The sequence below is a fragment of the Balaenoptera acutorostrata genome, chromosome 16 (assembly GCF_949987535.1).
Source record: "Balaenoptera acutorostrata chromosome 16, mBalAcu1.1, whole genome shotgun sequence".
Lineage (NCBI taxonomy): Eukaryota > Metazoa > Chordata > Mammalia > Artiodactyla > Balaenopteridae > Balaenoptera > Balaenoptera acutorostrata.
Genome location: NC_080079.1, coordinates 1,184,078 through 1,211,614, shown reverse-complemented (window position 1 = coordinate 1,211,614; position 27,537 = coordinate 1,184,078). Strand labels below are relative to the sequence as shown.

Sequence of the window (27,537 nt, the reverse complement as noted above, 5' to 3'; positions counted from 1 at the left end):
GGCCTCTGTGTCTAAAGCAGCAGGGCCGGGAGATGTAGGAATGTGCCCTTGGCTGAGACCCTTGGCATCTCGGGCACCACGAGGCACTGAGTGAGAGGCCCCCTGGGATCTTAGAGGAGTTCCCATCTTCAGAAATCAAATCCCCCCCTCGGTGGGGAAGCAGCCACACGCATTTCCTTGGTGGGCAGATCTCAGAGCTTCACCTCGGGGTGGACCAGCTAACTTGGCCACATTACGTGGCATGTACAGTGACTTCCCTGGGAGGTTGGCTTCCTGGTCCAAACCATCTGCTTAAATAGCTGATTTAAGCGAGAGAGTGGAGACTTGTTTTCCTGATGAAGGAAAAATGATGTGTCTGAAGTGTCTGTGTATGACTGTAAATGTGAGACCAGAGAATATAGCTGCTTCTTAATATGACTTTATTTTCACCGGCCTCTTTGCTTCCACTAACTGAATGGGTTGCCTCTTTCCACTTTGCTGTGTGCTCCAGGCGATGGGAGTTTAGCAATTAAGGATTTCTTTTCTTCTGTTCAGTGCGACGCTTGCCTGTGAATTCTGTGATCTGGGCTAATTAGACATCTCTACTCTTTGTTCCAAGCTGACTTCGGCAGATGGCTGATTTATTAAGTTACTCAAACCTTAAACAGCAAGCAAAGCAGCAGGCTATCCTACCCTGCTCTGCTGTTTGAAATATGTTTTAAACCGCGTCTTCTTGTCAATCTGGTGCCGTTTGTAATGACGCCCCCAGCCCCCGAGCCTGTCTGTCTAAAGAATGGGCCACACGGGGCCTGTTCCGCCTGGCCCTCCCCCCAGGGCAGTGGGCTGCGCTTTGGTCAGGGCCGCCCCTGTGGCAGCCAGGAGGGGCCAGAGGCCAGGCGCAGCTGTGTCTGGAAGCGCTGGCGGCTATCAGGAGGTTGACACTTTAGGGAGAGGGGGCCGGGCTGCAGACCCCTCACAGCCACCAGACGCCCTGGGCACCCTGTCCTCCCGTCTGGAGCCTGCTTGTCTAGGGACCCCCCGCCCCAAGCCTCAGCTCAGAGGAAGCTGAATTTAAAATGTGGCTTTGTCTGCGAGCAGTCGGGCAGCGCCCCTGCTTTCTACCCGCACCTTGGAGCCAGGGGAGGACACGCGTGTTGGGCCTACACACCGTCCAGCCTTCCCAAGCCAGGCGCCCGCAGAGCAGCGGGAAAGAGGCCGAAAGGGCTTTCGGGCCCCCGGCTCCTACTTCTCTGTGTTCACAGCCCGCCTGTTTTAACACAAACCTTGCTCATCCTACTGACGGGGTACAGGAAACTCGGGGCGCCCCTATCCTGCCTGACGTGCAGCAGAAGGCGGAGGGTAGAGGTGGCCTCTCCGGACCCTGCCGGGCAAGGGGTCCCCGCAGGCCAGCCTGGGAGAGGGGAGTCCCGCCAGGACCCCGGCGAGGCTGGGGAGGGATGTGTGGTGGAGGCGTCCAGGGAGGCGTCCTGGGCTCCCTGAGCCTGGTCTGAGCCGGGGAGTCACGTGAGGCCTGGGCGGCGGGGCACGGCTCTCGGTCCAGGGCCACTTGCTTTGCTTCGGGTCTCAGAGCCCGAGACGCCGGCAGGGCTGCTGCTGCGGGGGCCCCTCCTGACGCTGGTACGAGAGTCACTCCGCCTGTTTCTATGGTAACTGCAGATCTGTACCCTGCCTTCGTGTGTGATTGTGTTCTGTTCTCCTTGTAGATGGAGGAGATAAAATTTAAAGACAGAGCAGTCTTCGTGCTGGAGAGAGAGTTAGGGGTTCAAGCCGGGCATGCTCAGAGACTGCAGCTCCAAAAAGAGGCTCTAGATGAGCAGCTGTCCCAGGTCAAAGAGACCGATCGGCACCTGGGCAGCCCCAGACGGGAACTTCCTCACGCAAGCGGTGCAGGAGACGCCTCAGACCACTCGGGAAGCCCTGTAAGCACCGCCCATGCTTGGCCCGGCGACCCAGAGTCACAGATGGTGCTGCCCGTGGCTCATGGCCCCACGGGCAGCTCCCTGGGGAGTCCAGAGCCCAAGCCCTCCTGCCCTGGTGACACCGACCGTGTCTGCAGCCCGCAAGCCAGAGGGACCCTCAGCTTCTCTGGCTTGGCTGAGAGGGCCCAGAGACTTCCGTCTCTTCCCTTCCTTGTGACGTAGCACAGCACAAGCCCTCCTCTGTCCCCTTCCATGGGCCCTGCCCGAAGCGTCAGGCTTCCAGCTGCACCCACCTCAGCTGCCGGGCCCCAGGCTGCGCAGGGTCCCTGCCCTCGCTGGTGGGAGCTGCCGCTGGGCTGTTCCATCGCCGCACGCACGTGGGCTTTGCCTCGCGGCCCAGGGCGGCCCCCTGCTCGCCCGCCTCTGGCTTTGACCCTCCCGCGGTTGTTTCTGCCGCTCACGTCACCAGCCGCCCACCCACCGCTTTCCGCATGCCCATGCCGCTTTCCGCTCCTCGGGCTGCATGACAGCGCAGGGCCTGTGACACCACCCACCTCCTCACGGCCGCTCCTGATTCAGAGCCCCTGAGGGGTTCCGGGAATCCGGGAGGGAGTCTAAATTCCACGGACCCTCGACGCGGTCCTTCCAGGTCTGCCCCCTCGCCTCTCCTGCACCTGCTGAATGAGGAACCGTTCCTCGGTCCTTCCTGGACACGTGTCTGTTTGCTTTGAGGACAGAACCGCATTTGAGCCGAGCCAGCCCTAGGACAGTGACATTTCAAGAATAGAGCATGACATTTTATCATCTTATTATAAATGGCTTAACTGGACCAAAGCCAACTCCTGCTCTGGCATTCGATAGATTCCGTGAACTCCAGAGAAATTCGGAAGCCAGATCAAAAGGTTTTCTTTGATTTTTCAATCAAGCTCTAGCGGTTCCCGAAGTGACCTTTTAGAAACTAAATTTGAGGGACCACTTTTCTCGGGAAACCCACTTTTGAAATTCTAAGTTGAACACCTTTTCCTGGGCTCACGTCATAACACGAGGAAAATTATGCCCCGACTGCAGTGCAGGGCAGGCCCCCCTCCTGAAAGCTGCAGCCGGCAGTGGCCACATGAAGCATGCTGCTGGTTTCTGGGGTTTTCTCGGCGTCACGCAAACCTGCGGCACCTGCATCGGCACGCCCTCGCCCCCGTATCTGCATGCCCTCGCCCCCCACATCTGGATACTTCTGGACATTTCTGCCCCTTCATCCTGTCCCCAGTGTACAGTTTGCAGTGCCCACGGCGCTCGAAGCAGCAGTTGCCGGCCCCCAGGAGGGTCCACACCCACCCCCAGCTGTTCGGAATCACGGGCGATCATGACACAGAAGTGCCTTGGTTTCCGTGGTGTGTTGAGATTTGCAGTGGTTTTTGTGTCTGTGTCTAGGAACAGTTATTTGCAGTTGATTTTTGTTTTAGGAACAGCAGTTGGATGAAAAGGATGCTCGGCGTTTCCAACTTAAGATTGCGGAGCTGAGCGCGATCATCCGGAAACTCGAGGACCGCAATGCCCTGCTGTCGGAGGAGAGGAACGAGCTGGTGCGTGGCAGCGGGGCCTCTGGATTCTGTGGGCTTGTGGCTGCTGTGCAGGGGGAGCTGGGGCATCCTCTTCCAAACTTCCCTGTGGAAAGGGGGAATGAGGGGGACAGGGGTGGGCCTCGCGTCCAGGCTCCTTGGCTGTTTCCAATAAAACTTTATTAACAAAATCAGGTGGGGGGCCAGATGCGGGCCTCAGGAGCTGGCTGGCTGACCCCTGCCCTGCATCACCGAGGCACAAGTACCCTCAGTTCTGCGTGTGATCGGGAACATGTGAGGACCTCGCCCTTCAGCGGCGCCCTCGCCATTGGTCTTTATGGCCACGGAGATTCCCCGGTGACCTGCGCTGCCGGGGTGGGAGCTCCCCCAGGGGCCCCGAAGGGTCGCGAGCCGGGCTGCTTCCCACAGCTCCTATGGGCTGAATAGAGCGCGGGCCCTAGGCTGCTGCCCTCTGTGGAGCCTGAGGCTTATTCCGCTAACTTTACCGCCTCTGTTTGGAGGCTGCTGGTTCTCTGCACGCTTTTCAAAATCACTCTGTGTAATTCATTTTGTCTTTCAGTTAAAGCGTTTAAGGGAAGCTGAAAGTCAGTACAAGCCATTGCTGGATAGAAACAAACGCCTTACTCGGAAAAACGAAGATCTGTCCCACACTTTACGTCGGATGGAAAACAAGTTAAAATTTATCACCCAGGAGAACATAGAGATGGTAAGGGGCCTCGCTCTCGGGTAACCAGCCTCTGCTACGCAAGGCTTGGTAGCAAGATCGAGCCTTTGGTCTCACGGGCGTCTCTGGGGCCAGGAGCTCGCCGGCAAGGAGGCCGTCCACCCACGGCCCAGGGTTGGCTGGTGACAGGGCTGCTGGGACGCAGCAGGCACCCTTCACCAGTCGGGCCCCTCAGCCCACATGTCGCGTCGTGTGGTCTGGTTCGTTTTTCAGAGACAGAGAGCTGGCATCCTAAGGAGACCCAGTTCCTTAAACGACCTGGACCAGAGCCAGGATGAAAGAGATGTTGACTTCCTGAAGCTGCAGATCCTGGAGCAACAGCACCTCATAGACGAGCTCTCCAAGGTGACTGCGGGGCGTCACCCCCCCCGCCCGCCGCGCCCCTGTCCCCTCCCATCCCCGCTCCACTGCCCACAGGGCGCCCTGCGCCCGGGCTGGGCGGGGCCTGCCGGAGACGGGGGACACCCTCCCCCAGGGTCGGCTCCAGGCGCCCCCCCTGCCCCGAAGCCCTCTGCTGCCCCCCGCTCAGGACTGCGACCTCAAGAGCAGCAGCAGGGCCTGTGTGGCCCCGGGGCTCTCACGGCGCTGCGGGTGGGATCCACAGTCAGGGCGCCGCAGGGCCGCGCGCCCCCAGCCGGTGCTGGGGAGGACGGGTCTTTGGCCACCGGCCGCATCCCTCTGGCCTCAGCTGTCTTCCTGGGGCCTCTCCCCTCTTCTCTGGACACCCACCCACCCTAATCCAGGATGGTCTCCTCTCAAGGTCCATGACATAATCACACCGCAAAGACCCTGTTTCCAAATAAGGCCGCAGTCCCAGGCCTGGGGCTTGGGGTGTAGGGATATGTCTCCAGGGGGCCCCACCCTCCATCTACGTAGCCCTCCCCCTGCGGCCCCAGCCCCGGCACAGCTTTTCCAGTAGTCCTTCCGCGGACCCTCCTGCAGTTACCCTCATCAGGGCATCTTCTGCGTCTTTTTGGGACCCTGACTGACTCCACGGTCAGATCAGTTCAGAACAAGCTGCTTTGATCATTCTGTGCCCTGGGTGGGGGCGGGGGGCAGGGAAGCAGAGGGGACAGTGGCGCTCTCTGTCCTGTCGCGGGCGTGGCGCAGGGCCAGGGAGCGCTGGTCTGTCTTGTCTCCGTGACTGAAATCACCTCCGAAGTAACTGAGATGGGTTGGGGCATCTTCCCGCCCCGTGGGCAAGAGGGGGTCTCACCACCCAGCCTTCCCTGACAGGGCCTGAGGTCAGAGCTCTCGTCCCTTCAGTGACCAGTGAGCGTCCGTCCCCACAATAAGAATGCACGAGGGGAAGAGGACAGACACAGCATCCTGACCAGCTGCAGATGCGCACTCACCCTGAGCCTCTGCAGGCTCCCGGGTGCCCTTGGGGGCATCGGCTTAGGGAGGGAGGAAGGACCAGGGTCCAGTAAGAGCCTCCCTCTCAGGGCAGGGGGTGGGCGAGAGCAATGGGATTCTGCGTCAGGAAGCAGAGGCTGGGGGCCTGCAGGGCTCGGGGGCTCCCACGGGGCAAGGTCTGTGCCCCCAACTCTCCACGTGCCTTCTCTCTTCCAGACTCTGGAGACTGCCGGCTACGTGAAGAGCATGTTAGTAAGTACCAGCCAGCACCCTCTGCTGCATCTCCTCCCACGTCCCGGGGCCTTTGTCCCCAAAGCCCTCCTGCGCCAGTGGCTCCTCCGCATCCAGACCGGAGCATCCACCCCCGCCCTGGGTGGGTTTTATGATCACAGGGCTGCTGGCCCAGAGGCTTTGCCGTGGTGACTGAGAACGCCCACCCATGAGGGTCACGCGGGGAAACGGCCAACACCCCAGTTGGCTTTTGGCAATGCCTGATTCAGAGCTGGCTCCCCCTCCCGCCCTGGGACACTCACCCCCCCGCCCCATGGGTTTCTCCAGCCCCGCACGGACCCCGGTCTGGGCCTGGCTGGCTTCCTCATGGCCCCATAAATGCAGCCTAGCTCCCTGGAGAGAACAGGGTCACTGGTCTCACGTGTTTGCGAGGTCTGTCTCCACCGTGTGAATGCCACCCTGTGGACATCTGCCCTGGGAGAGCGGAGAAGGGCTGGGCCCTCCGTCCTTCTCGAATTTCCATTTATGTGTGTGCCGCTCTAACCCCTGCCCCACAGGGCCCCAACCCCAGACAGCGGAGGAAGCTCCAGACGTGAGCTCAGAGACACCCAAACCTGCCGTTCCTATTCCAGCCTGAGCTGGAAAGATGGTCCATCCAAACCCTCAGGGCAAACTGCCCTGAGCAGGCCTCACTGCAGTGTCTTTGCAGTAATGCAGGCAATGGACCAGTCTCAAGGTCACCGTCGGTCCATTCAAATGACGACTCGGAAATATTAACCTGTGTATTTAAAACTGACAGAGCTGTTCAACTACTCAAAAAATCTCAATTGGTTTTTTGCAGGAGCGTGATAAGCTTTTAAGATATCGGAAACAAAGAAAGAAGATGGCAAAACTCCCCAAGGTAAACAAGTACATGAAACGTGTATTTCAAAAAGCCACTTAACAGGAATGAACCTCTTCCTTTAGATGTGAAAAGAAAATGGTTTTCTTATTTCTAAAAATTGTTCTTATGAAATAACCAAAACAGGACCCAAAGTAAGTATTCTCTTTATATTTTAAATTAAAAAACCCAACCTTGTTTGCTTTAAATTTCCAAGAGGAGATGTGAATTCACCACAGTAATGAGGAGGAGGAGAAGGTAGCTGCGACTCGCTCCCCGCCTCGGGCCAGGACGCGGGCAGCAGCGCCGGGGTCTCTCCCGGGCAGACCTGCGCCCCTGCGCCCCTGCGCCCCTAGGGAATTTGAAGGCCTGGGATAGTTTCTTTCCTGCACAATCCTTTTTGATAAACCTGTGATTTTTATTAAAGGAGATTTGGGAGACATTCCCAAAGGACCTAACTTGTATCCTGCTTTTTACAAAATGTGTGGGTTTTTTTTGGTTTGGTTTTGGAACAACCAACGGTGATCCCCATACAGGCTGTTAGAGATTCCTTAGGCACAAATATGGGCTTGTCTGGCCCCCAGAAAGGCCGCTAGGAGGGCCATCTCCCACTCTGCCGTCCGCCAGCCCAGATGGTGGCCCCTTGGCCCGAGGTTGGGCGGCCCGAGCAGTGCGGGGCGCGTGCGGTCCAGGGTGGAGGCCGGAGTGCGCTTGGGGGTGGCCGGGCAGCTGGTCTGGGTTTGGATTAACACCGTCCCTTTTGGTCACAAGCCGGTTGTCGTGGAGACCTTCTTTGGATACGACGAAGAGGCTTCCCTGGAATCTGACGGTTCTTCCATCTCTTATCAAACGGACAGGACAGACCAGACCCCGTGCACCCCAGACGACGACCTGGAGGAGGTACCCTCCCGCGGCGGCTTCTGGACGGGCCCAGCGGGCGGCACAGAGGCAGGCGGGGTCGGGGTCAGGAGGCCTGCTCCCCGGAGGGGGCCCTCACCAGCTGTAACCCTCAGTAACCCACGATTTTGTACAGTGGGAAACACCCTCCGCTGCTGGCTTCCTGGCTGTCCCCTCCCCCTTCTTTCATACACACGCCCCGTCTGCTTCACCCGCGTCATTGCGCCAGGGCCCCCTCTGCAGAGCGGTGCAGAGAGCTCCTGCCCTCTCAGGGTGACGGGGGTGGGGGGTCTGGGCCACCCAGCAGGGGTCAGCACCAACGCCACGGAGGCAGCCGACTCGTGCATCAGGGTGGAGAGGTGATGAGGACAAGCTCTGTCTCTGAATAAACACAGCCGAGGTGTCCCACCCTCCTCGCGCCCCCTTCCAGGAAAACACTGGCCCAGCCCTGCGGGTGCGGGATGAGGAGGGGCCAGTGGTCCGTGGCCCTGACCAGGCACAGCGGGCACTGAGGCCGCGGATCGCACCTCCCCTGGCAGATCCTGGCGGATGGCCCCACCACCATGAACCCACTTAGAGATCCAGGACAGGGTAGCACAGCTGCCGCCAGTGAGGATGGGCCTGGGGGAGCTTGGGCCCATTAGGGTTCCCGTCCGGTCACTCCTGGACATGGCTTGTTCTCCTCTGAAGGCCAGCAGCCCCCTGCCTTCTCCCTGGGGCAGCAAGTGACATCCCAGCCAGGGGGAGGCAGCAGGGGTGACTGTGCAGGAAGGGAGCCTGGAAGGTGAGACCTCAGCTTTAAGCCTTTCACAAGGCCCAGGTCCCTTCCCGACGCAGTCCGGCAGAGCGGGGCCTCGGGAGAGCCTGGTCAGGAATGCAGGGTCCCCGGGTCAGGACAGCCTGGCTGGCAGGTGGGCCCCCGCCGAGCCCTGACCTGGGAGCAGCCAGCTCGGCCTTTCATCCCAGGGCTCAGGGCGTGCCTCTCGGGTCCCCGGTAGAGGCCCGGCTAACGCTGTGTCTCTGTGCGCCCCTCCAGGGCGTGGCCAAGGAGGAGACGGAGCTGCGCTTCCGGCAGCTGACTATGGAGTACCAGGCCCTGCAGCGGGCCTATGCGCTGCTGCAGGAGCAGGTCGGAGGGACGCTGGACGCAGAGCGAGAAGTTAAGGTCTAACTGACGTCCACGCCACCACGTTCCGGCTCCCACTGGGCTCCCCCGCTTGACCCCCGGCCTTGGCAGGGACCCTCGCACCTTCCAGACCCGGCCCTTCTCTCCCGCGGTCACGGTCGGGCCTGGTGACGCTCACCCGGGCGACCGACACGCAGTTGTTTGGGAAGCAGCTCTGGCGGTCGCTCAGCGGCGGGTGGGCCCGGGCCAGCGCGGGCTACCCCGCCCCCCCGAGTGGAGTGGAGGCACCCTCACACCCTGTGTCCCGATGGCCCAAACGCTGTCATCCGTTTGCCCTGGAAGCTGTTCCCCGGGCAGCCGGGCACCCATCACGATAAAGTGCCCTGCGGCCTGGACCCTGTGAGAGCAGATTAACTCGAGGGAAGGGGGCTCAGACCCCCTAGAAGCCAGCTGGTGCTGGGTGGTGGGCTTTCACGCAGCAGGGCGCCGGGGGCTGGTCTTCTAGAGGAGGTCGGGCTCTGGGGAAGAAAGTGAAAGCGAAGTGCGGAAAAGGAGGTGAGCCCAGGTGGGCAGAGGCGCGGGGAGGGGAGGGAAGGTGCCCGGGGGCTGTGCCTGGCACATTGCTCAGCAGCCCCTCTGCGTGTGTCCTGGTCATTATCGTCCATCGACTAAAGCAGACCCTTCCGGCCCGCACCCAGCAGCGCAATCCTCTTTCATCCCGTAAACGAGGATTCTCCCTAATAATCCCTCCAAATGAATCTATAGATCATCCCCCGTAATCTCAGCGAGGTCGCGTGCTTCCGCTAGGCCTCCAAGTTTCCCCGTTACTCCAGAGCGGTCCTTGCCAAGGGGCTACTCTCCACTGGCTGAACCAAGAGGCAGACAGTCCCCTTAAAGTCCCGTCCAAGTGGGCGCGTCTGGCTTTTAGAGAAAATTTGATGTATGTCTCCTCCCATCCTACAGACCCGTGAGCAGCTACAGGCGGACGTGCAGAGGGCGCAGACGCGGATCGAAGACCTGGAGAAGGCGCTGGCGGAGCAGGGGCAGGTGAGCACAGGGGCCTGGGTCCCCGGGAAGCTGGGGTGGTGGCCTGGTCCCCGGGCTGCAGTGCCCCCCCGATGAGGGTGGCGGTCTGTGGGTGTGTACGTCGGCGAGAACTATTCATCTGCACACTGAAGACTGGCACCCCAGCTCCCTTTACTGTGTATGCATCACACCTCAGTAAAAGATTTAAAAGCGGAAGGAATGCATATATAAAGGAATTCCACAGCAAGCCCCAAACAAGGCAGGAACCGTCCGTACACGCCTCTCTGGGCTTGATCAGAGATCCTGTCCGTCTCTTAGCTCAAGGCCTGGATTTCAGGTCCCAGGGGTTTGTCGGTCACTCCCCTCAGCCCCCTCACCTCTGGGCTCTTCAAACCCCGGGGGGAGGGCATCCATCCCACGGGGCCTGAGCCTCCCCCTGACCTGCTGGATGGTGCAGCTCCAGGTGGACCTCCAGGGCTGGCTGGAGGACGTCCAGCGGAGTTGGGAGGGTCTGGGTGGGAGAGGGCCGAGTGCAGTGCAGACCCACGGAGGGCCTGATGTGTTAACTGCTGGGAAGACGGCTGGACAGACGGACAGGGCAAGGACGTGAGCCACTGCCCGGCCACATTGCCACATCCTCACCTGAGCGCATGAGGCCCCGAATCCAGTGCTGAGGCACCTGAATCACACAGGACCGGCCCACATCCCCACTCCTCGGCCCCTGCGCCCCCGGGCTGCGCTCAGCCTGAGGGAGCTGCACTCTGGAGCTGCGCACACAGCTCCACGACCCAGACGCGGAGGCGTCATTCCTGGGCCCCGTCTGTTGTGGCCGCCGAGCCGCTTGCACCCGAGAAGAACAGTAGCCGAGAGGCTGGGAAGCGAGAAGGAGGAGGAGGTGGAGGAAGCCAGTCCTTTCGTTGCAGAAACGAGTCCTTCAAACTTGAACTTCACAGAGGACTCTGCTGAGAAGAAATTTGGGGCCGAGTTCAGTGTCTGGACACCTCACTTTGTGACCAAATGCCGGTGGTGGAGCTTCCTCCAGGGCATGGAGCTGGAACTGGGGGTCGAGGACACCGGGCCTCCCCCAAGGCCTGACCCAGGGCAGCCCAGCGGGCGTCCACACGGGTCCCACCAGAGCTCAGAGCCTGCCTCGGGCCCCGTGTCCCCAGGTGTGAAGTGGGAGGGACCCCCACCCTGGCACCTGCCCTCTCCCCACCGGCCCAAGCCCCCTGGCTCCCGCTGGCTGTGTGTCTGGGTCCCCCGGACCTGCAACGTCCACGTGGGCGCCTGGCCTGGGCTAGCACGAGCCTGGGTGCCGTCCACTTCTAGCCAGAACCCTCCAAGGAAACGGGTGAAACCCTGGGTTTCCATCAGCTGTGGGGCAGAAGCTACCACTCCCTGGTTACTTCGGAAGCTGGGTGTTGAGTCTTTTCGACACATCCCCTGTCTGCTGAATTGTGATTTCAATCGTGGTTCCACCCTGCGGTGTATTTATTTCTCCACTTCGATTCCCTTTCCAAGGACACGAAGTGGATTGAAGAGAAGCAAGCGCTGTATCGGAGAAATCAAGAGCTCATAGAAAAGGTACGCACCTGCCAGGCCGCGTCTGAGCGTATGGCTGCCTCCCGAAGAAAGCAGGGATTCCCTTGCGCTCAGGGGTTTGCGGGGTCCCCGCGGTGCTGAGCGGTGGGGAGAGGGTGGAGGTTCCCCAGCGGAGCCCCAGCCGGGCCTTCTGTGCTTCTCACTCCCGTGGGGCTGCCCCCCCGACCCACCCCCACCGTCTCCTGGGACAGGCGGCCTGGAAGGAGGCACCTGGGGTCCCACCAGCCCCGTGTCTATAGCGGCTTCTCGGTTCTTGTTTTCTCGCCTGATGGGTTCTGTGGTTGGTGACGGTTAGACAACCTGTGTGGGCAGTTCATGGCCGTCCCCAGAGGAGTGGGCCCAGGACGGCTGGAGCCAGTCACGTGGCACGAGGAGGGAGGGGGCAGTGGCTGCAGGTCCAGAGGCAGGGGGGCCAGTGGGGCCTCACAGCTCGCTCTGACGGCCCCTCATCACCCTGTCCTGGCGAGGGTGCTCTTGGTGACCCGTCCCCACCAGCAGCTGGCCTTGTCCGCAGGCAGAGGGCAGTGGGGGGCAGCACCTTCTACGGCAGGCACAGCCCTTCTAGAAAAGGGCCAGGCCGGCCACAGCTCGCGTGCCTGAGGGCGCCAATCCAGGGCGCCAATCCAGGGCGCCGATCCAGGCCCACGGGCAGAGGCCGGTCCTGCGCCACCCGAAGCCGTCAGGCCCAGACGGGGCAGCGCTTTGGGTGCCATTCATACCTTAAATGCTGAGCGACACCTACCTGCTGGTCGTGGACCCTCGGCACGCGTCTTAAGTCAGCACAGCTGTTTCCGTGGTGCTCTCACGCTCACATAAACACTCTGTGCACGTAAGTGCTTGTGTGTACACAGAACGGCCGCATACTTAAATGCGCGTGCACACATGTAAATGCTTGTGTGTACACAGAACGGCTGTATACTTAAATGCGCACGCACACAAGTAAATGCTTCTGCGCACATATCAGTGTTCACGTGCACACGTGATAGCTTATGTGCACTCAGACACACGTGTGCACCCTTAAACACTCGTGTGTGCACATCCACACCTGCATATACACTTGAACACAAGCACACTCAAATGTTCACGAGCACACACACATTTACACTCATGGGCGCTTGTCACCCGTACACGTAACACCCACATGCACACATAAACCCTCATTTGCACACTTGAACACTCATGTGTGCACTTAAAACCTGTGCGTTTGTCTGGCACAGTGCCCATGGGGTCACACTCCTGGCCCGTGGGTGCATCCCAGCCGTCCCAGCCGTGCACAGTGACACACAGTGCAGTGGGAAGACCCAGCCCCTGAGGGCGCCGGCTAGCTCAGAGGACGCTGGTGCTCCTGGATCCATCTGGACCCATTCGAGCCGCAGAGCAGGCCCCTCGGCCCCCAAGTTCAACTCGGGGGGACGGACTGAGTTGACGGTGCCCATGGTGGACACGAGACCACCGAGGACACGTGCCACAGGCTGCACTGTGCTAACCCCTTGGGAGGCGCGGGCCTCACACATGTCAGCTCTGGAGGGTGGCCAGGCAGCCACGGTACACAGCCCCGCCATCGGACAGCAGTGTCCTGAGGCCCTGGGCCAGCCTGGGCTCCAAGGGGCGCTGTCCTGGCCGTGGTGAGGCGCGGGGCAGCTTGGCGACAGCTTACGCCTCTGCCCGCGGCGGCCCTTCTCTTCCTCATCTCTGCTCAGATGGCCCCCCGCCCAGTGCATCCGGCCCTGCGTCCCCCGCCCACCCGCTGCCGGTTTAGCCCAGGAGGGGACACACCTAGTCTCACCAGGGCGGCCCCCCGCAGACCGAGGCTGGAGTGAGGGCTCTGGGCCGAGGACCTAGGCCAGGCGGCCGTCCCCGTGACGCCAGCAGCCGTCAGGGAAGCCGAGAGCTGGCCTCACGTGAGACTCCAGGGCCTCACCCATCTTTTATTTTACAGATTAAACAAATGGAGACAGAAGAGGCTCGGTTAAAGCATGAGGTCCAGGACGCGAAGGACCAAAACGAGCTGCTGGAGTTCCGCATCCTGGAGCTAGAGGTGCGGGGCCGGGGTGGGGTCAGAGAGCTGTCGCCGCAAGCTGGTGCTGTCGAGGGCTGCGAGCCCAGCCCTGTCACTCAGAGGAAACAGATGCAAAACGGAACAAATTGTCCGCACACAGCTCTGGGACCTCCCTCGCCCCCGGTCCCTCGTGACCCTGGCTGCCGGGCATGACCACCCCCTCCTACGACGCCACCACCCAGCTTCGCTTGGTGCGTCTCTGCACCGGCATTTACGCCTGTCTGGTTTCCTGGCATCCACGCACACCTGCAGCGTGGGGAGTGGGCCCCCATGAGTCCAGAGGGAGCTGCCCCTCAGTCCTCCCGCCCGCCTCCCGGGGGGCAGGAGGGCTGTGTGGCCACTCCGTGTGTGTCGCCCCGTGGCCCCAGGGCTCCTGCGTGTGGTCCTGGATGAGGATGGTGGCGGCACCTCCAGCCACTGTCCTCCGTCCTCAGGGTCACTGACGCCAGGCCCGTGGGGGACACTGCTCCCGGTCCCCTGGGACTCATATCAGCTCGTCGGCCCCGGGGGTGGGACTGCCCGGCCCCTCAGCAGGCGGGGGCCAATCCCAAGGGCCTCCCCGTGGGTGGCTGGGCGGTCCCTGCCCCCGTCAGTGCCCACACAGGGCCGTCCCTGCGCAGGAGGAGGGTTGGGCCTCTGCTGCGGCAGCCGGGGCTTCGTTTTCACAAGGACCGCGCTGACCGTGTTGGGTAGACTTGGTGTCTTCACCGTGTCCCCGGGCGGCCCAGCACTGCCCTCCAGGAGGGAGGGGACACCGTGCCCAGACTTCCGCTCTCTGTCTAGGAGAGGGAGAGGAAGTCGCCGGCCATCAACTTCCACCACACCCACTTCGTGGGCGGGAAGAGCCCCCTGCAGGCGTACTGCGAGGCCGAAGGCGTGATGGTAACACCCCGCCCCCGCCCGCACGCCCCCCGCCCGCACACCCCTCGCCCCCGCCCGCACACCCCCTGCCCGCACGCCCCTCGCCCCGCCCACACGTCCCCCGCACCCGCCCGCACGCCCCCTCGCCCCGCCCCCGCGCCCCCGCCCGCACGCCCCTCACCCCCGCGGCCGCCTGGCCCGCACTCCCTCCCAGCAGCCTGTCCCCCTGCCTCTAGGACATCCTGGTCTCGGAGCTGATGAAGAAGCTGGACCTCCTGGGGGACAACGCCGTAAGTGTAGGTCGCTCTCCTGACTTGTGCATGCCTCCCCGTGCCGACCGCCCTGCACGGTCCAGGGGCCCCTGTGAGTCCCGCTGTGGCCCTACCGCAGCCCACACCCTCCCACTGCCGGAGCTGCCTGGGACGGGCCCTCTGGCATTTAGGAGAAATTTCGTTCTTTCTGACACTGTTCCCACGCGGGAGTTCGGGGCCTCTGCTCTCACCCTTGATTCTTCCAGCAGAGGTGCTTCTGGCCCCGTGTTCTCAGTTTTTGGAACCCCTCTCAGTCTCTAAGCTCTTCCATATCCTTGGTGGGGATGGCGGCTGTGGGTCCTCAGAGTGCCTTAGACACCTCAAACTCAGGGCTTCCCGCTTACTTAGTTTGGGAGGAGGGGCAGAGCCTATATAAATAATCCCCGAATCTCACTTAGGGCAGAGTTCCAATTTCTACAGCAGATTCCTCAAAAGAATACTAATTGCTGAATGGGCAGAGTGACTGCATCCCTTCACACCACCCTTTATCCACCCATCCTCCGTCCTCCATCCTCTGTCCATCCACCTTCCATCCATTCTCCATTCACCCTCCATCCAGCATCCTGTGCTTGTTGAGCCCCTGCCCAATGCGGGGCGGGGGGGATCAGCTCTGCTGGAAGAGGGCCCCAATCCACACCCCAGAACGTTTCCGCCACAGGGTATCCTAACAGGTATACAGTCTACAGCTGGTCCTAAGGCACCTTGGGCTCCACATCCTGGTGACTGCTCTCAAGGAAGATCAAGGCACTAAGTCAAATTGGTGCACTCCACGCAGTAGATGGAGGAAAAAAGCACACGCAAACACACACACACACATTTCTCACACGCATACCAAAACCCAGGCGCTCATGCACATCCTTGGGGCCACTTCTTCCCAGCAGCTTCGAGGTGTTCAGGGCCCTGTGTTGACAGGAATCCCTCCTCTCCCCGCCTGCCCTTTACTTGGGAAGCAGTGAGGGCGGGGAGCAGGGGGAAAGCAGCTCCCAGCGGGGAGGCTCTCCTGGCTGTATTGCCCACCCCCGACTCTGCCACCAGTCAGACCCCTTGCTCCACGTCGGCTGCAGGTAGCGGAGGTGCTGGTCCACAGCAGGGATGGCCGTTGTCACGATGTGCTCTGGGGTTCAGCCTGAGTATCAGCCCCCATCATGGGCTCTTGGGAACCTTTCAGTTCACAGCTGGAGAGACTGAAGCCCCAGAGGGCACCCACCCAGGTCACAGAGCTGCGGTACTGGCCAGCTAGGACGAGCCCAGGTCTGCCTAGTTCTGTTCAGGGCCCCTCCCAGCCCTGTAGCTGCCCACCCCAGAGCACCAGTGCACGTGACGGCCCTGGAGCCGTCACACGGCCTCAGAGACGGGGGCAGAGGACACACTGCTGGTTTTACGTGCAGGTGACCTCTAGAGACCCTTGGCAGTTTCTGAAGGACCATGGGGGCGACTCTTAGGTCTGTCGTGTGCACATGGACACACTTCAGGCAGGTGACAGGGATAGCCTGGCCCTATCCCGTTCTCAGCCAGGGCACGCTGAGGCTGCGGCCACTGTCTCCAGGCTGCTTCCCAGAAGGCTGCAGCCTCCCAGCTGGCCACGGGGCACCTGAGCCCCAGACCTCGGCTTCCTCAGGAGTCAGGGTCCTTGGAGTGGAGCAGAGGGGCCGGCGGGGGGCAGAATGGACCCCTGTCCTCCCTGGTGGGCCGTCCGCTCACTGCTGCTGCACCTGGGCTGCAGGGGGGACAGGTCACCCAGGGAGGGCTGCGAGGGTGGAGGAGACACACATTGCCAAGGCCATGGTCACCTCCAGGAGGGAGCAGGAGGGGCCCAGCCAGGCTGCCCACCAAGTGGGACATCGCGGGCCCTTCAGCCTGGGCTGACCACATCCAGGTAGCTTCCCTCAGTTACCCCGAAGGCCCCCCTCAGCCTCCCACACTCCCATCCGGCCCATCAGGCCCAGCCCCGCCTTGGGAGGAGGGAGGGGACAGCCTGGCTCGTGTCCCCGGAAGCCAGGGGGATGAGGGGCGCCTGGCCCGGGCACCACACCGAGTCAGGGCGCAGCGTGCCTGAGGACGGCGCCTGCCTCTGTGTCCCAGCACCCGGCCGCCGACCCCCACCTGTGCCTACTGCTGCCGGGGTGGGGGGTGGTGAGAGACCCCTGCCCCTGGGGAGCTCACGCTGCGGGGGGAGAAAGGCAGGAGGGCTTTCGGAGCGGGTGGCCGCGAATCAGGGAAGTTCTGGGGTGGGGGGCCGCCCCCAGCTCAGCGACCCCAGGGGGCTCCTCCCTGCCTGTCTCTGCTCCCCGTGACCCCTGTTGGCTGTCCCACCGGTGGGCCCAGCAGTGGGGACAGCCCAGCTGCCTCCACCCTGGTGCTGACGCAGGTGGCATATCCTCTGAGGATGCCCACCGGCCCCAAAGCCAGAGTCACCCTGCCCAGAAGGACCACCCAGGCGGGCCCTTTGGGACGAGGCACGAATAAAACATGCAGAAAACAGGCAAAGCGGCAGGGATGGGAACCATTTCATAGCCATGAATGTTTGATCTTCGCTTCACATTCCTAAGTGGCGCTTTAATAATTCAGGCCGCCTGTGCGGAGAGCTGGCTTTAAATAAAAATGCAGCAGAGAACCAGGAAGGCTGGCTGCTCGTCCTGCCGCCCATTGTCCCGTTCTGCCTCGCTGGCTACCCTAGATGTGGTCACCAGCAGTGAGAGGACCAGAGGGGGCAAGGCAGAGAGTCACCCCAGAGCTGGCAGGACCAAGAGGAAAGAGGATCACAGACTCCCGGGAGGGCCTTTAGTGAAAGCGACATTTAGCTGTGAACCCAGCTCCCCTGCGCCCGGCCCATCAGCGCCACCAAGCGCCCGTCACTCAGCCCGGCCACCCCAGGAGGCACTTCCCCTGACCATACGCGAATTCTGCTTCTGGGTGCAGAATCTGACCAATGAGGAGCAAGTGGTCGTCATACAAGCCAGGACAGTCCTGACCTTGGCCGAAAAGGTAACAGTGACTGTGGACGCTGTCGGGACAGGGCCGGGCTTCCCGAAGCCTGCCTTTCTGGCTCAGCGCAGAGAAGACGCTCACCCTGGGAGGAGGGCTACCGGGAGGTGGGGTTGGGGTCCACGCATCCTGTTTGCCTCGGGAGGTCTGGTACACGCACAGGTCAGCCAGCACCACCACGCATGTTTGTAAATGACAGATTCAGCCAGACCTCTTCCCCAAGGCCACTCTGCCTCCGCCTCCCCCCAGAGGCCGGGAGGTATGGTGGGTCTGTAAACCGGCAGCATCTGTCTCACCTGCCGGGACCCTCCTCCAGGGGTCGCCCAGCCCACCCGGGCTCCCCACCCTCCAGCCTGTCTGCTCCCAAGGGCCGCCAGCCTGCTCCTGGTCCCACCCTCGTAGCCAGAACCCGCTTGGTAGGCCTGCTGGCAGTGCCCCCTCCCAGCGGCCCCCAGCAGGGCGGGGAGGGGTGTCCAGCAAATAGGAGCTCAGGGGCCAGCACCTCGGGAGAACGGGCCGCCTAACGTCCCTCCTCTCCCGGGGCTGGGGGGACAGACTCCCTGGACACGAGGCAGGGCTGCAGGGGGGGACCCGGGCCTGGCCCGCACGCCGGGCACACGGAGCCCACGGTGCCAGCCCAGCCTGACTCCCACGAGGGCTGAGCCCTCCCCTCCTGGAGGAAGAGTGGGAAGGGCAGGGAGGGCCAGGCCCCCCAGGCTGTCTCCCCGGGGCTCGGGGAGGTGGACTTTGCCGCCTGAGTACCCTCCGTTGTGTCCAGTGGCTGCAGCAGATCGAAGAGACGGAGTCGGCCCTGCAGCGGAAGATGGTGGACCTGGAGAGCGAGAAGGTCGGTGTGCGTCTGGCCACGCGGGCCCGCGCACCGTGTCGGCTGCGCGAGGCCCAGACGCGGGTCCTCTTGCGTTTCAGGAGCTGTTCAGTAAGCAGAAGGGCTACCTGGACGAGGAGCTGGACTTCAGGAAGCAGTCCTTGGACCAGGCTCACAAGGTAAGAGAAGCGCGGCCGCCGGAACGCCCAGGGGTGGCGGATTCAGGGTAGAAACGGGGAAGGTTGTTCCCACGGCCAGCACGGTGTCTCGGGGGCCATGTGGCCTCGGACCTGCCTGGGAAGATCCTGCGCCCAGTGTGACCAGCGTGGGGTCACTCTTTGCTTTTCTCCTGCCGGACACCCCTCGCCCGGCGAGTTCCGAGGACGCCTTACTGCTCCGTCAGCAACGCTTGGCCCCAGGAGTGCAGGCGCACGAGCAGAAGTCAAGTGGGTATTTGAAATGAGCTGAGAAAATAGAATTCATTGAAGCAATGCATTTACAAATGAGATGAATACAGCTGAATGTCTGTCAGTCCATCATCCCGCCCGGGACCCCTGCTTCTGTCCATCTGCACCAACCGGTGCGCACGTGCCCTTTGTGCGTGCCTGCCCCGTGGGAAGCCATTTCCCCCCGAGAAACCTGAAGGGACGTCCCCGTGTGCGGTTAACCCCGACATCGGTGCCGAAAAGATGGGTCCTGGAGATGACATCAGGGAGACGGCTTTATGACACACGGATGCACGAACACACACGCACCCGCACGCCACAGAAAACGTCGCCCTGGGACTGTGGATGGGGGCTCCTGCACACAGCGCCGAGGGATGCTGTCAGGGCCCCCGGTGATGCTGGGTCCGCTCCTGGTCTGATGACTGTCAGGGCCGCTCCCTGCGTGATACTGTTTGGGGGCCCCCTTCCTCCAATTCCGGCAGGAAGGCTGCACGTTTTGCTCTCCCTGGTTTTCTTGACTCCACGGTTAGGCCTGCACTTCCTGCTGGATAATTAGCCGTTTTATCTGCCATTCACAAAGCCCTGTGCAGGAGGGAGGCACCTACCGCCTCGGGATGCCCTGAGGGGGGGGCACACAGGCCTGTGGGAACCTGCCGGATCTCACACCCTCCCTGCTCTGCGAGCACAGGAGCCCCAGCTGGGTTTCGAAGGGGAAGGGTGGTCCCTGCGTGGCTGAGGGCCGTCTAGGGCAGCTGGGAGCAGAGGCCTGGCCATTCACAGACGAGGGCAAGCGCTGGGGCGAGGCTGTGCACACAGAGCCGGCGTGCGGGTGGCCCGTCACTCAAGGTCATGCACGTAGGGAAGGTCAGAACATCTCCATCTCCTGCCAGTCTTGGGGTGAAGCCATGGTGATGTTAATTCTAAGCCTCACACTCAGCTGCCTTTATTTTAAAGCTGGAGCGTATCTTAAACACACTAAGCTCTTTGGCTCTAGGAAGTGGCAGCTGATGGGTGTGTGAGCTGGCAGTGACAGCTGGGGACAGTTTATTTTGTGGCTGTCAAGAACAATAACATGTAAGCGAGGAACAAAGGTTCCCCCTCCCCATTTCCTAAAATGTCTACTCAGCCAAAAGGGCTTTCCATAGTCATTTTGCCTGAAGAAGAAGAAACATTCATTTCTGAAGAGGTTACATTTTTGATGGAAGATGGGAAGAATTTGGCTTTTTCAAAGATTGTATCTATGAAATTTCCTGAGGAACCAGCTTTAAAAGTGCTCCAGATCAAAGTGCTAAGTCACTAGGAATTTATAACAAGGTCTGTATTTTGGCGGCTGGGTGGCAGCAAAGGGATGATACAGCACGTGTGTCTGGGGACCAGCAGCGTGGCCAGCTCTCCAAGTCGGAGCCCTGGCGGGGCAACGCGAGGGCCCTGGGCTGGAGCCCCCCTGGAGTCTGAACCCCGCTCCCCACCAGCAGGGCCCTGTGCAGGTCGTCCAGCCTGGCAGTCTCATCAGCCTGCCTCAGTGTCCTCACCCGTGAGCCAGGCCTAACAAGAGCACCTGCTTCCTGGAAGGGGCGGGACTGAAGGGCTTCATGGAGGTGAAGCCCTGAGCCGGTGCAGGCACACACAGGCACCCACGGGCGTGGGCATCCTTAGGGTTATCATTTGGGACAGAGGAGGTGAGGGGCTGGGAGGCGGGCAGAGGCTGGACACGTGGGGCCTCATGTTCAGGCAGCAGGGAGGGAGGCAGACAGACAGACAGACAGGGAGAGAGAAGGGGAGGAGAGGTGGGGCAGGTGTATGTCTCACAGTCTGGAGGCCAGAAGCCTGACACCAAGGTGCTGGCGGGGCCACGTCCGTCTGAAGCTCCAGGGGAGGCCCTCCTGCCTCTTCCAGCTCCTGGGGGCCCAGGCGTTCCCGGGCTTGTGGCTGAGTTGCCCCAGTCTCTGCCCTGGCGTCACATGGCTTCCCCGCATCTTCCATGACTGTCTCCAGAAGTTCCCCTCTTCTTCCAAGGCCATGAATCAGTGGATTGAGGGCCCCTAATCCAATCTGACCTCACCTGCACTGGGTGACATCTGCCTATTTCCAAGTGATCCACATTTCACAGGTTCTGGGGGTTAGGACTTGATGTTTCTTTGGGGACACGAGTCACCCCGCAGGCAGCACTGGGGACCGCAGAGCTGACAGCCTGGCGCCTCTGCACTACTGCAGACAAACCCTGTGAGCACCGCCCTTCTTCCTTCTTAGCGACTCAGAAGCCCAGGGTTTGGCGAAGGTTGAGAGCAAAGGAAGAAGCCTGTGTTCTTCTTTCCTCAAGGGACACCCGCCCGGCCCACTGCCCCTCTGGCCCTCATCCGACTCTGGCCTCAAATTCTGCTGACCTCGATGTCCCTAATGTTTCACTGCACGTTAAACATCGTGTGGAAGGAATGCTCTTGAAATAATTACTCCCCGACTGTTTCCACCCTCCAGAACATCATTTAACCGGCCCAGGCGGAAGCAGTCCCCTCTGTGGGCTGGCCTGGAGGCGTCGTGACCCCAGGGGGGTGCCCCAGTCCCCCAGGCCGGCCCCGGGGGAGGCGGCGAGGACTGACGCGCCTCCTCCCGCCCCTAGCACATCCTGGAGCTGGAAGCCATGCTGTACGACGTCCTGCAGCAGGAAGCCGGGGCCAAAGTGGCGGACACGCTGTCGGAGGAGGAGCGCGAGAAGCTCAGGGTGGCGGTGGAGCAGTGGAAGCGCCAGGTCATGAGCGAGCTGCGCGAGCGGGACGCCCAGATCCTGCGGGAGCGCATGGAGCTGCTGCAGCTGGCGCAGCAGGTGCGCGGCAGGGGCGCTGCAGGCGCACGACCTCCGGGCGGGGCGGGGCTTCCCAGGCCTGGCCCCCGATGGCCACACCTCCAATGACAGTACCCTCCCGTGGCCACGCCCCAAAGGTCATGCCCTCCAGTGGCCACGCCCCCAAAGGCCATGCCCCCTCGTGGCCATGCCCCCAAAGGTCATGCCCTCTCGTGGCCACACCCCCATATCCCTGCCCTCCAATGATCATGCCCCCAAGGCCAGGGCCTTCCACTGGCCGTGCCCCCCGATGGCCATGCTCTCCAGTGGCCGTGCCCATGGGGGGCCCTCCTGCTGGACTGCCTGTCCCTCCAGACCAGCCTCCTGGGCTGTCCCGCCCAGGCCTCTGGGTGACACAGCCCCCCTCCTGGGTCCTCCCAACTCTGGGTCTCTTCTGTGGTTCCTCCCTCAGTGGCAAGATCCTAGTGAAGGTGTCATCTGGGGAGCAGAGGCTCATGGGCTAGGGACTTGGGGACCTTCTCTTGGCCTACAGGCACTTGGGGCCCTCAGGCCAGTCTGGCCAGTTCATTTCTAACTGGGAGTGAGGGATCCTGGCAGACTAGACAGGCTTGGTGTGTAAGACATGCCTCCGCTCCCCTGTGTGTGCTGGCATGGCCTTTGTGGCTGTGTTCCATGTTCAGTTACACTAGTGAATCCAGGTTTACTGTGAATGTCAGGGCTAATGTCTGAGCAGAGGATTGGTCAGCTACCAGGACCCTCGCTGCCAGATCCAGGGTGGTCAGTGTGAGGACTGCCACCTGCAGCCCCTCACTCCCGTCAGACGGGCTGTGATCAGAGCTCAGCTGCTTCCAGGGTCCAGGCCAGGCATCCAGGTCCGGCGTGGGCACACACATGTCCATCTGCCCGGCAGTGTGCACCAAAGTGAAGACTAGCGTTTCCAAACGTGAGGTCAGCCTTGCCAGGAAAGTCCTCCCCGTGACTGGCTTTGTGACCCTTCTGGCTGCTCCTCTCACTGCTGGAACGGCGTTTGGGAAGGACTGTGAATTGGGCCCTTACCATTTCCTTGGGCTTCGAGCATCATGGTTTATGATCTGGAGATGTAGGAGGTGGGAGGGTGTCATTCCCGGCACAGGGAGCGTGGCCGAGGGGAAAGCTGTCCTCCTCTCTCTTGCTGTTGCCAAGAGCAGACGGAGGGAGGCTGTGTCCGTAACGGCACCTGAGGCAGGCACACTGGCTCTCCTCCCGAAGCCAAGGCTCCTCAAAGTCGGCAGGGAGGGCAGCCCGAGGCCGCTGGCCCCCTCGCCGTGGCCAGCGCGGCAGCTGCTCTGTGACGACTGGTCCACCAAGTACCTGTGCGAAAATCCTGAAAGGCTTTTGCCCACTTGGTTTCCCAAATATTCTGATTATTGAGGATTTTCCTTCTTTTAACATTGCAGAGAATTAAAGAATTAGAAGAAAGAATAGAAGCTCAGAAGAGACAAATAAAGGAACTGGAGGAAAAGGTAAGACAAATACGAATCTGGGGGCTTGCTTTGTTGCCGGAGCTCACACAAAGAGGGAAGAACAGGTAACTCAGGATGCCATGTAGCGCTAGGTCTGAGGTTGGGGTATTTTTGGACAGAAAGAGGCTTCAGGGATGTGTCTGCTCGGGACAAGGAGGCGGAGCCCAGGGTCTGGGAACACCCCGTCCGTGACAACCCAGCCGTGCCACCCCGAGGGCCGTGCCTCTCATGGCCTCAGTTTCCCCGGCCGTCGGGGTGCCTGCAGACCGGCGACCAGCGGTCCCTTTAGTGTCATTCCTTGACGGTGGCTCCCCAGTTTGGAAACGGCAGGTGCTGGGGTGCAGCTGGTTGGGGGCCGTGTGGCTTGGAGTCGGGGAGGATTGGCCAGCTCTTCTCCCGACGGCTGGCTCTGCAACTCCCAAATCAGGGTGCACAGAGCACGCTCAGAGAGAAGCCTGCAGGGTGTGCTTCGTTCTAGGACAGTTGGGCTCTTTTGGTCTGTGATTTAGGTTGTTTCAATGGCTTCTAGCAGGCAGACTGCTTGTTCACATCTTGTGACCGGTCTTGCCTGTGGGGTGGATCTCACCAAAGGCCGGCTCCCCTCTGAGCCTCCCTGGCTTGTCCCTGCCAGAGAGAACGGGAGGCTGGGGTCTGGACAGGACCCGCCACCCTCAATGGGCCACACGTCCTCAGCCCTGCCTAGGAAGAGCCAGCAGAGGGTCTGTGCTCGCGGGGCACGGGGACCCCTCCCCACGGCAGCCCCTGCAGCTTGTCCTCCCCCTGCCCTGCCCACCCCTCCTCCAGATGAACCCAGCCCCTTCCCTGGGCACTTTACTGCCATCTGCCGAGCGGTCTCGGTGGTAACTTGCAAATCCAGAGCTGGTGACAGGCCCCTAGAACCGTGCAGAGCAAGACCTGCAAAGCAGACAGGCAGCTGGGGAGCAAGTATGTGCCTGCCCGTGGGCGCCAGACCGTGGGCGACACACACCTGGCTCGCCTGGGGAGGCCGGCGGGACGCGCAACCTCGAAGCGGTGCAGTCTCTCCCCCAAAATGAACCTCTCTTTCCTTTTGCATCTTAAAGTGAGAGCATTTGTTTGTATTAAATACTAGAATTTTAAAAATTGGGTGTTTATCCTTTTAACCTAGCTGAAGGAGCTCTGCTTTTCCAAGCAGTTGTACCACCGTCAGATTTTCTGTTGTGTCTAAATTGGCTGGACACCTCCCCCGACCCAAAGTGAGGCTCCAAGTGTGAAATGTATTCAGCAAGTTGGCTGTACTTTATCATTTATAATGGGACTGAGACCAAAATATTGTCACGGAGTGTGGTGTTTGCCTGGCACTTGGATCGTCTTTCCGTAAGACTCCTGTCATCATTATAGCCACTTAGCGCCCTCACCATCAGCCCTGGTGACCGGTCCAGATGGCAGGTCCCCGCCACTCCCCCAGAGGCGAAGTGACCAGCAGAGCCTCCCTCCTGACTGTCACCCGCAGCCTGGCCTCTGGACGGTGCAGGGTCCCTGGGGAGGGGACAGCGCCGTCACTTCAGGCCCCTGGCAGTGCAACCCTTAAACCACTGGACACCAGTGCGCCAGGATCTGCTCCTGACCCCCAGCTGGCATCTCCACGTCGCTGTCTGTGATCACGTTATTTCTTGCCAAAAACTCTACAAACTCTTCTTTCTCTTTCTTTCCTTCCATGTCTCCACCCTCCCCTTTCCTTTTTAGTTTCTATTTTTGTTCTTATTTTTCTCCTTAGCTTTCATTCTGTGGTCATAGCTCTCCTGGGCACCCTGGCGTGGTGAGTATTTTGTCTGCATCATAACGACCAGCACGGCCCCTGCTGTTCCGTAAGCAGGAGGTGCTTCCGGAAGGGGACAGCCAGGGGTCCCCCAGGTCCTAGAGGGGAGGGGTCGGCCATCGTCAGAGGGGAAGGGGCGCTTGCCTTCCTTGAGAAGGAAGGAACGCAAAGGACCCCCTCCCACGGGACCTCCCCGGGGAAGAGATGTGCACGCAAAACCACTCCCTGTTCTCTGCTCCGGGCAACTCGGCAGGGAGCGGCGCTGGTGGTTTCGTGTCTTTTTGCCTTTTCCGTGTATCAAGTACAAGCTTGGGTGACCCTGGAGATTCAGCCAGAGATGCCCACTTTCCCCGACAAGCTGGGCTCGTTCACGACGTCACAGTCGTGCTGAGCCGTGGCATCGTGCCCGTGCCCGCGGCTTTCAGGCTGAGGCCGCACGTGAAAGCTTGACCACCGCTTCCTTCCCAAACAAGATGAGAGGACAAGTAGGGCGTGGCCTCACCATCCCATCTCCGTCTGTGGCCCCCGCCCTCAGAGGGCTTCCCCTTGGGAGCAGGGCCACTCTTCCTCCTAGCCCCATCCCTCCAGCCCTTCCCTCTCGCCCTGCAGCCTCCCTGACCTCTGTCCTGCGTCTCTTTTCTTCCAGCCCTCCGAGGAGCCAGACCCCTTTCCTCCAGCTGGACCAGAGAGCAGCAGGTGCCCCAGTGGCAGAGAGAGACGCCGCATCTCATTCCTGAAGACTCAAGAGGATCTGGGCTCTGCATACCCCCTCCCGTCGAGGAAGAGGGAGAAAGGGGGTCTTTGAGCACCTCTGCGGGGGACTGTCCATTTTGATGAGCCAGAATTAGAACTAGTTCTCTGACTGGGGCTCCTCTGAAAAGACCTTGTCTTGGCTGTGGACCCTGGGCTCCTTCCTTGGGACGCAGCCTCCCAATCCTACTTACAGGGACGTGCGAGCCCCCTGCTGCACAGGTGTAAGAGCTGCTTCTGTGCAGGAGCCCCAAACCCCCACCTCCCTTTGTTCCCTTGATGACAAAAGGTGTCTCAAAGGAAGATTCCCAGAAACAACGCAGGCACCCCGCAAAATGCCGCAATGAAGCTGCCGCCACGGTGGTGACCTTCGTTCAGGGAAATGGGGACGGTTCACGGAGCATCTCAAGGACCGTTGCCCCGCGTCTTCCAGGACGGACGGGCTATGAAGACGCTGCGACTCACTGACTGGGGTCCTCAGCACTTACTGACCGACACCTCCTGCCACCCTGCCTCATTGATGACGCTGTCACTCGTGGGAACAGAACTCTGGCTGCAGCTTCCCGCCCTGAGCTGCGCCGAGGGACTGACCGAAGGGGTGACTGGGGAGCCTGGTAGTGGGAGCTGGGACCCGAGCAGTGGACCGACTGGGAAGGGACCTGACCTCATCGGAGATGCAGGGGCCAGAGGACACCTTGGACTGTGCAGCACCGCAGAGGCCCTCAGGCTGCAGGCGAGGCCAGAGCCACCCCGTCCAGAGCTCCAGCCTGCGCGCTCGAGGGGCAGTGCCCGGCGAGGATGACAGAGCCCCGGGGTTCTGCGGACGTGAGAAGGGGGCCCGACGCCCAGCTGGCCAGCAGGTGAGGCTCAGCCGTCATCCCTGGGACATGGCGTCTTCCTTCCCGCCCTTTGTGGGCCCTGTGGGCGCCAGCACACCTCCTTCTGGTCTGTGGGATCCCACCTCCTCTGCGGCGAGGTTGGCCCCGTTTGAGATGTGGGTTCAATTTGCTGGGACGCTGGCCTTGCAGCAGGAGCCCTGGGGTCTATACAGGTGGGCGGGGGCAGGTTGAGGGCGGCTCACCTCCCTCCATGGCCTCTGGACCGGAGTCTGCTCCCTGGGGGCATCTGGCATGGGCTTCTCCCTGGTCTGAGGCGCTGAACCCATTACAGGTCTTCTCCGCCCAGACCCAGGACACCCCCCGCCAAGGCCAGCCGAGGCCTCCAGAGGTGCCCAGTGGTGGGTCCCAGGGTACATCTCTGAGCTACAAGGGCAGCCTCTCTCAGCTCCTGGCAGAGAAGAACTCCGCAAGGGTGCCCGACCAGGGGTGCCAACTCGGGCCCTGGCCCTGCACCCCCAGTTCTGCTGGCCTGCCCCGCCCACCCCCGTCTTGCTGCTCCCAGAAACTCCAAAACGAGAGAGCGTCCCACTTTTTCTTGTGGAGCCATCCCTCCCGCTGACACTGACTCCCAGCTCAGTGGGCCCCCCTGTGTCCCCAGGTCGTCACCTCCTCTCCCTGCATCCCTGGGGCGGCCGGGTGGGTCATCCCCACGGCGGGGACGGAGGATCTGGACGCGGCATCACGCTCCGCTAGTGAGCTTTCCTTCCAGGCAGAATCGCCTCGGCAAGCGTGTTTCTGTGGGACGTGGTGAGGCTCTGGTGGGGATGCAGTTCTGTATCCGAGTCTGCAGGGTGTGATGTGGGGTGCCGTGTCCCCCGCCCCTCCCCATCACAGAGCCACCTGAACCTCTAACAGTGGGGCTGCAGGGGCCCCAGGAGATGCACCACTGGGCAGAGAAGGGAGTGAGGCAGAGCAGATGCAGAGACAGAGGCCAGAGTGAGACCACCACCCGCTCACTCAAA

At 61.4% G+C, this 27,537-nt stretch overlaps 1 protein-coding gene across 5 annotated transcripts in view; it reads left to right on the top strand.

Annotated features, from left to right (window-relative positions):
- The window catches only part of JAKMIP3 (Janus kinase and microtubule interacting protein 3), a 97,958-nt gene that overhangs the window by 62,340 nt on the left and 8,081 nt on the right, over window positions 1-27,537 (top strand). The window contains exons 4-23 of one of the 5 annotated variants that reach the window (XM_057531594.1): window positions 1,704-1,919; window positions 3,386-3,499; window positions 4,056-4,202; window positions 4,434-4,565; window positions 5,793-5,828; window positions 6,649-6,708; window positions 7,459-7,587; window positions 8,621-8,749; window positions 9,674-9,757; window positions 11,258-11,320; window positions 13,278-13,376; window positions 14,181-14,279; window positions 14,495-14,548; window positions 17,489-17,554; window positions 18,333-18,401; window positions 18,482-18,559; window positions 21,444-21,647; window positions 23,063-23,128; window positions 24,854-24,926; window positions 25,573-25,657. In XM_057531594.1, the coding sequence (XP_057387577.1) occupies window positions 1,704-1,919; window positions 3,386-3,499; window positions 4,056-4,202; window positions 4,434-4,565; window positions 5,793-5,828; window positions 6,649-6,708; window positions 7,459-7,587; window positions 8,621-8,749; window positions 9,674-9,757; window positions 11,258-11,320; window positions 13,278-13,376; window positions 14,181-14,279; window positions 14,495-14,548; window positions 17,489-17,554; window positions 18,333-18,401; window positions 18,482-18,559; window positions 21,444-21,647; window positions 23,063-23,128; window positions 24,854-24,904 (1,896 nt within the window). In that variant the 3' untranslated portion in view covers window positions 24,905-24,926; window positions 25,573-25,657. Of the gene's footprint in view, window positions 1-1,703; window positions 1,920-3,379; window positions 3,500-4,055; window positions 4,203-4,433; window positions 4,566-5,792; window positions 5,829-6,648; window positions 6,709-7,458; window positions 7,588-8,620; window positions 8,750-9,673; window positions 9,758-11,257; window positions 11,321-13,277; window positions 13,377-14,180; window positions 14,280-14,494; window positions 14,555-17,488; window positions 17,555-18,332; window positions 18,402-18,481; window positions 18,560-21,443; window positions 21,648-23,062; window positions 23,129-24,853; window positions 24,927-25,572; window positions 26,537-27,537 lie in introns of those variants that run through there. The other 4 variants (XM_057531593.1, XM_057531592.1, XM_057531591.1 and 1 more) reach the window with 4 other exon arrangements.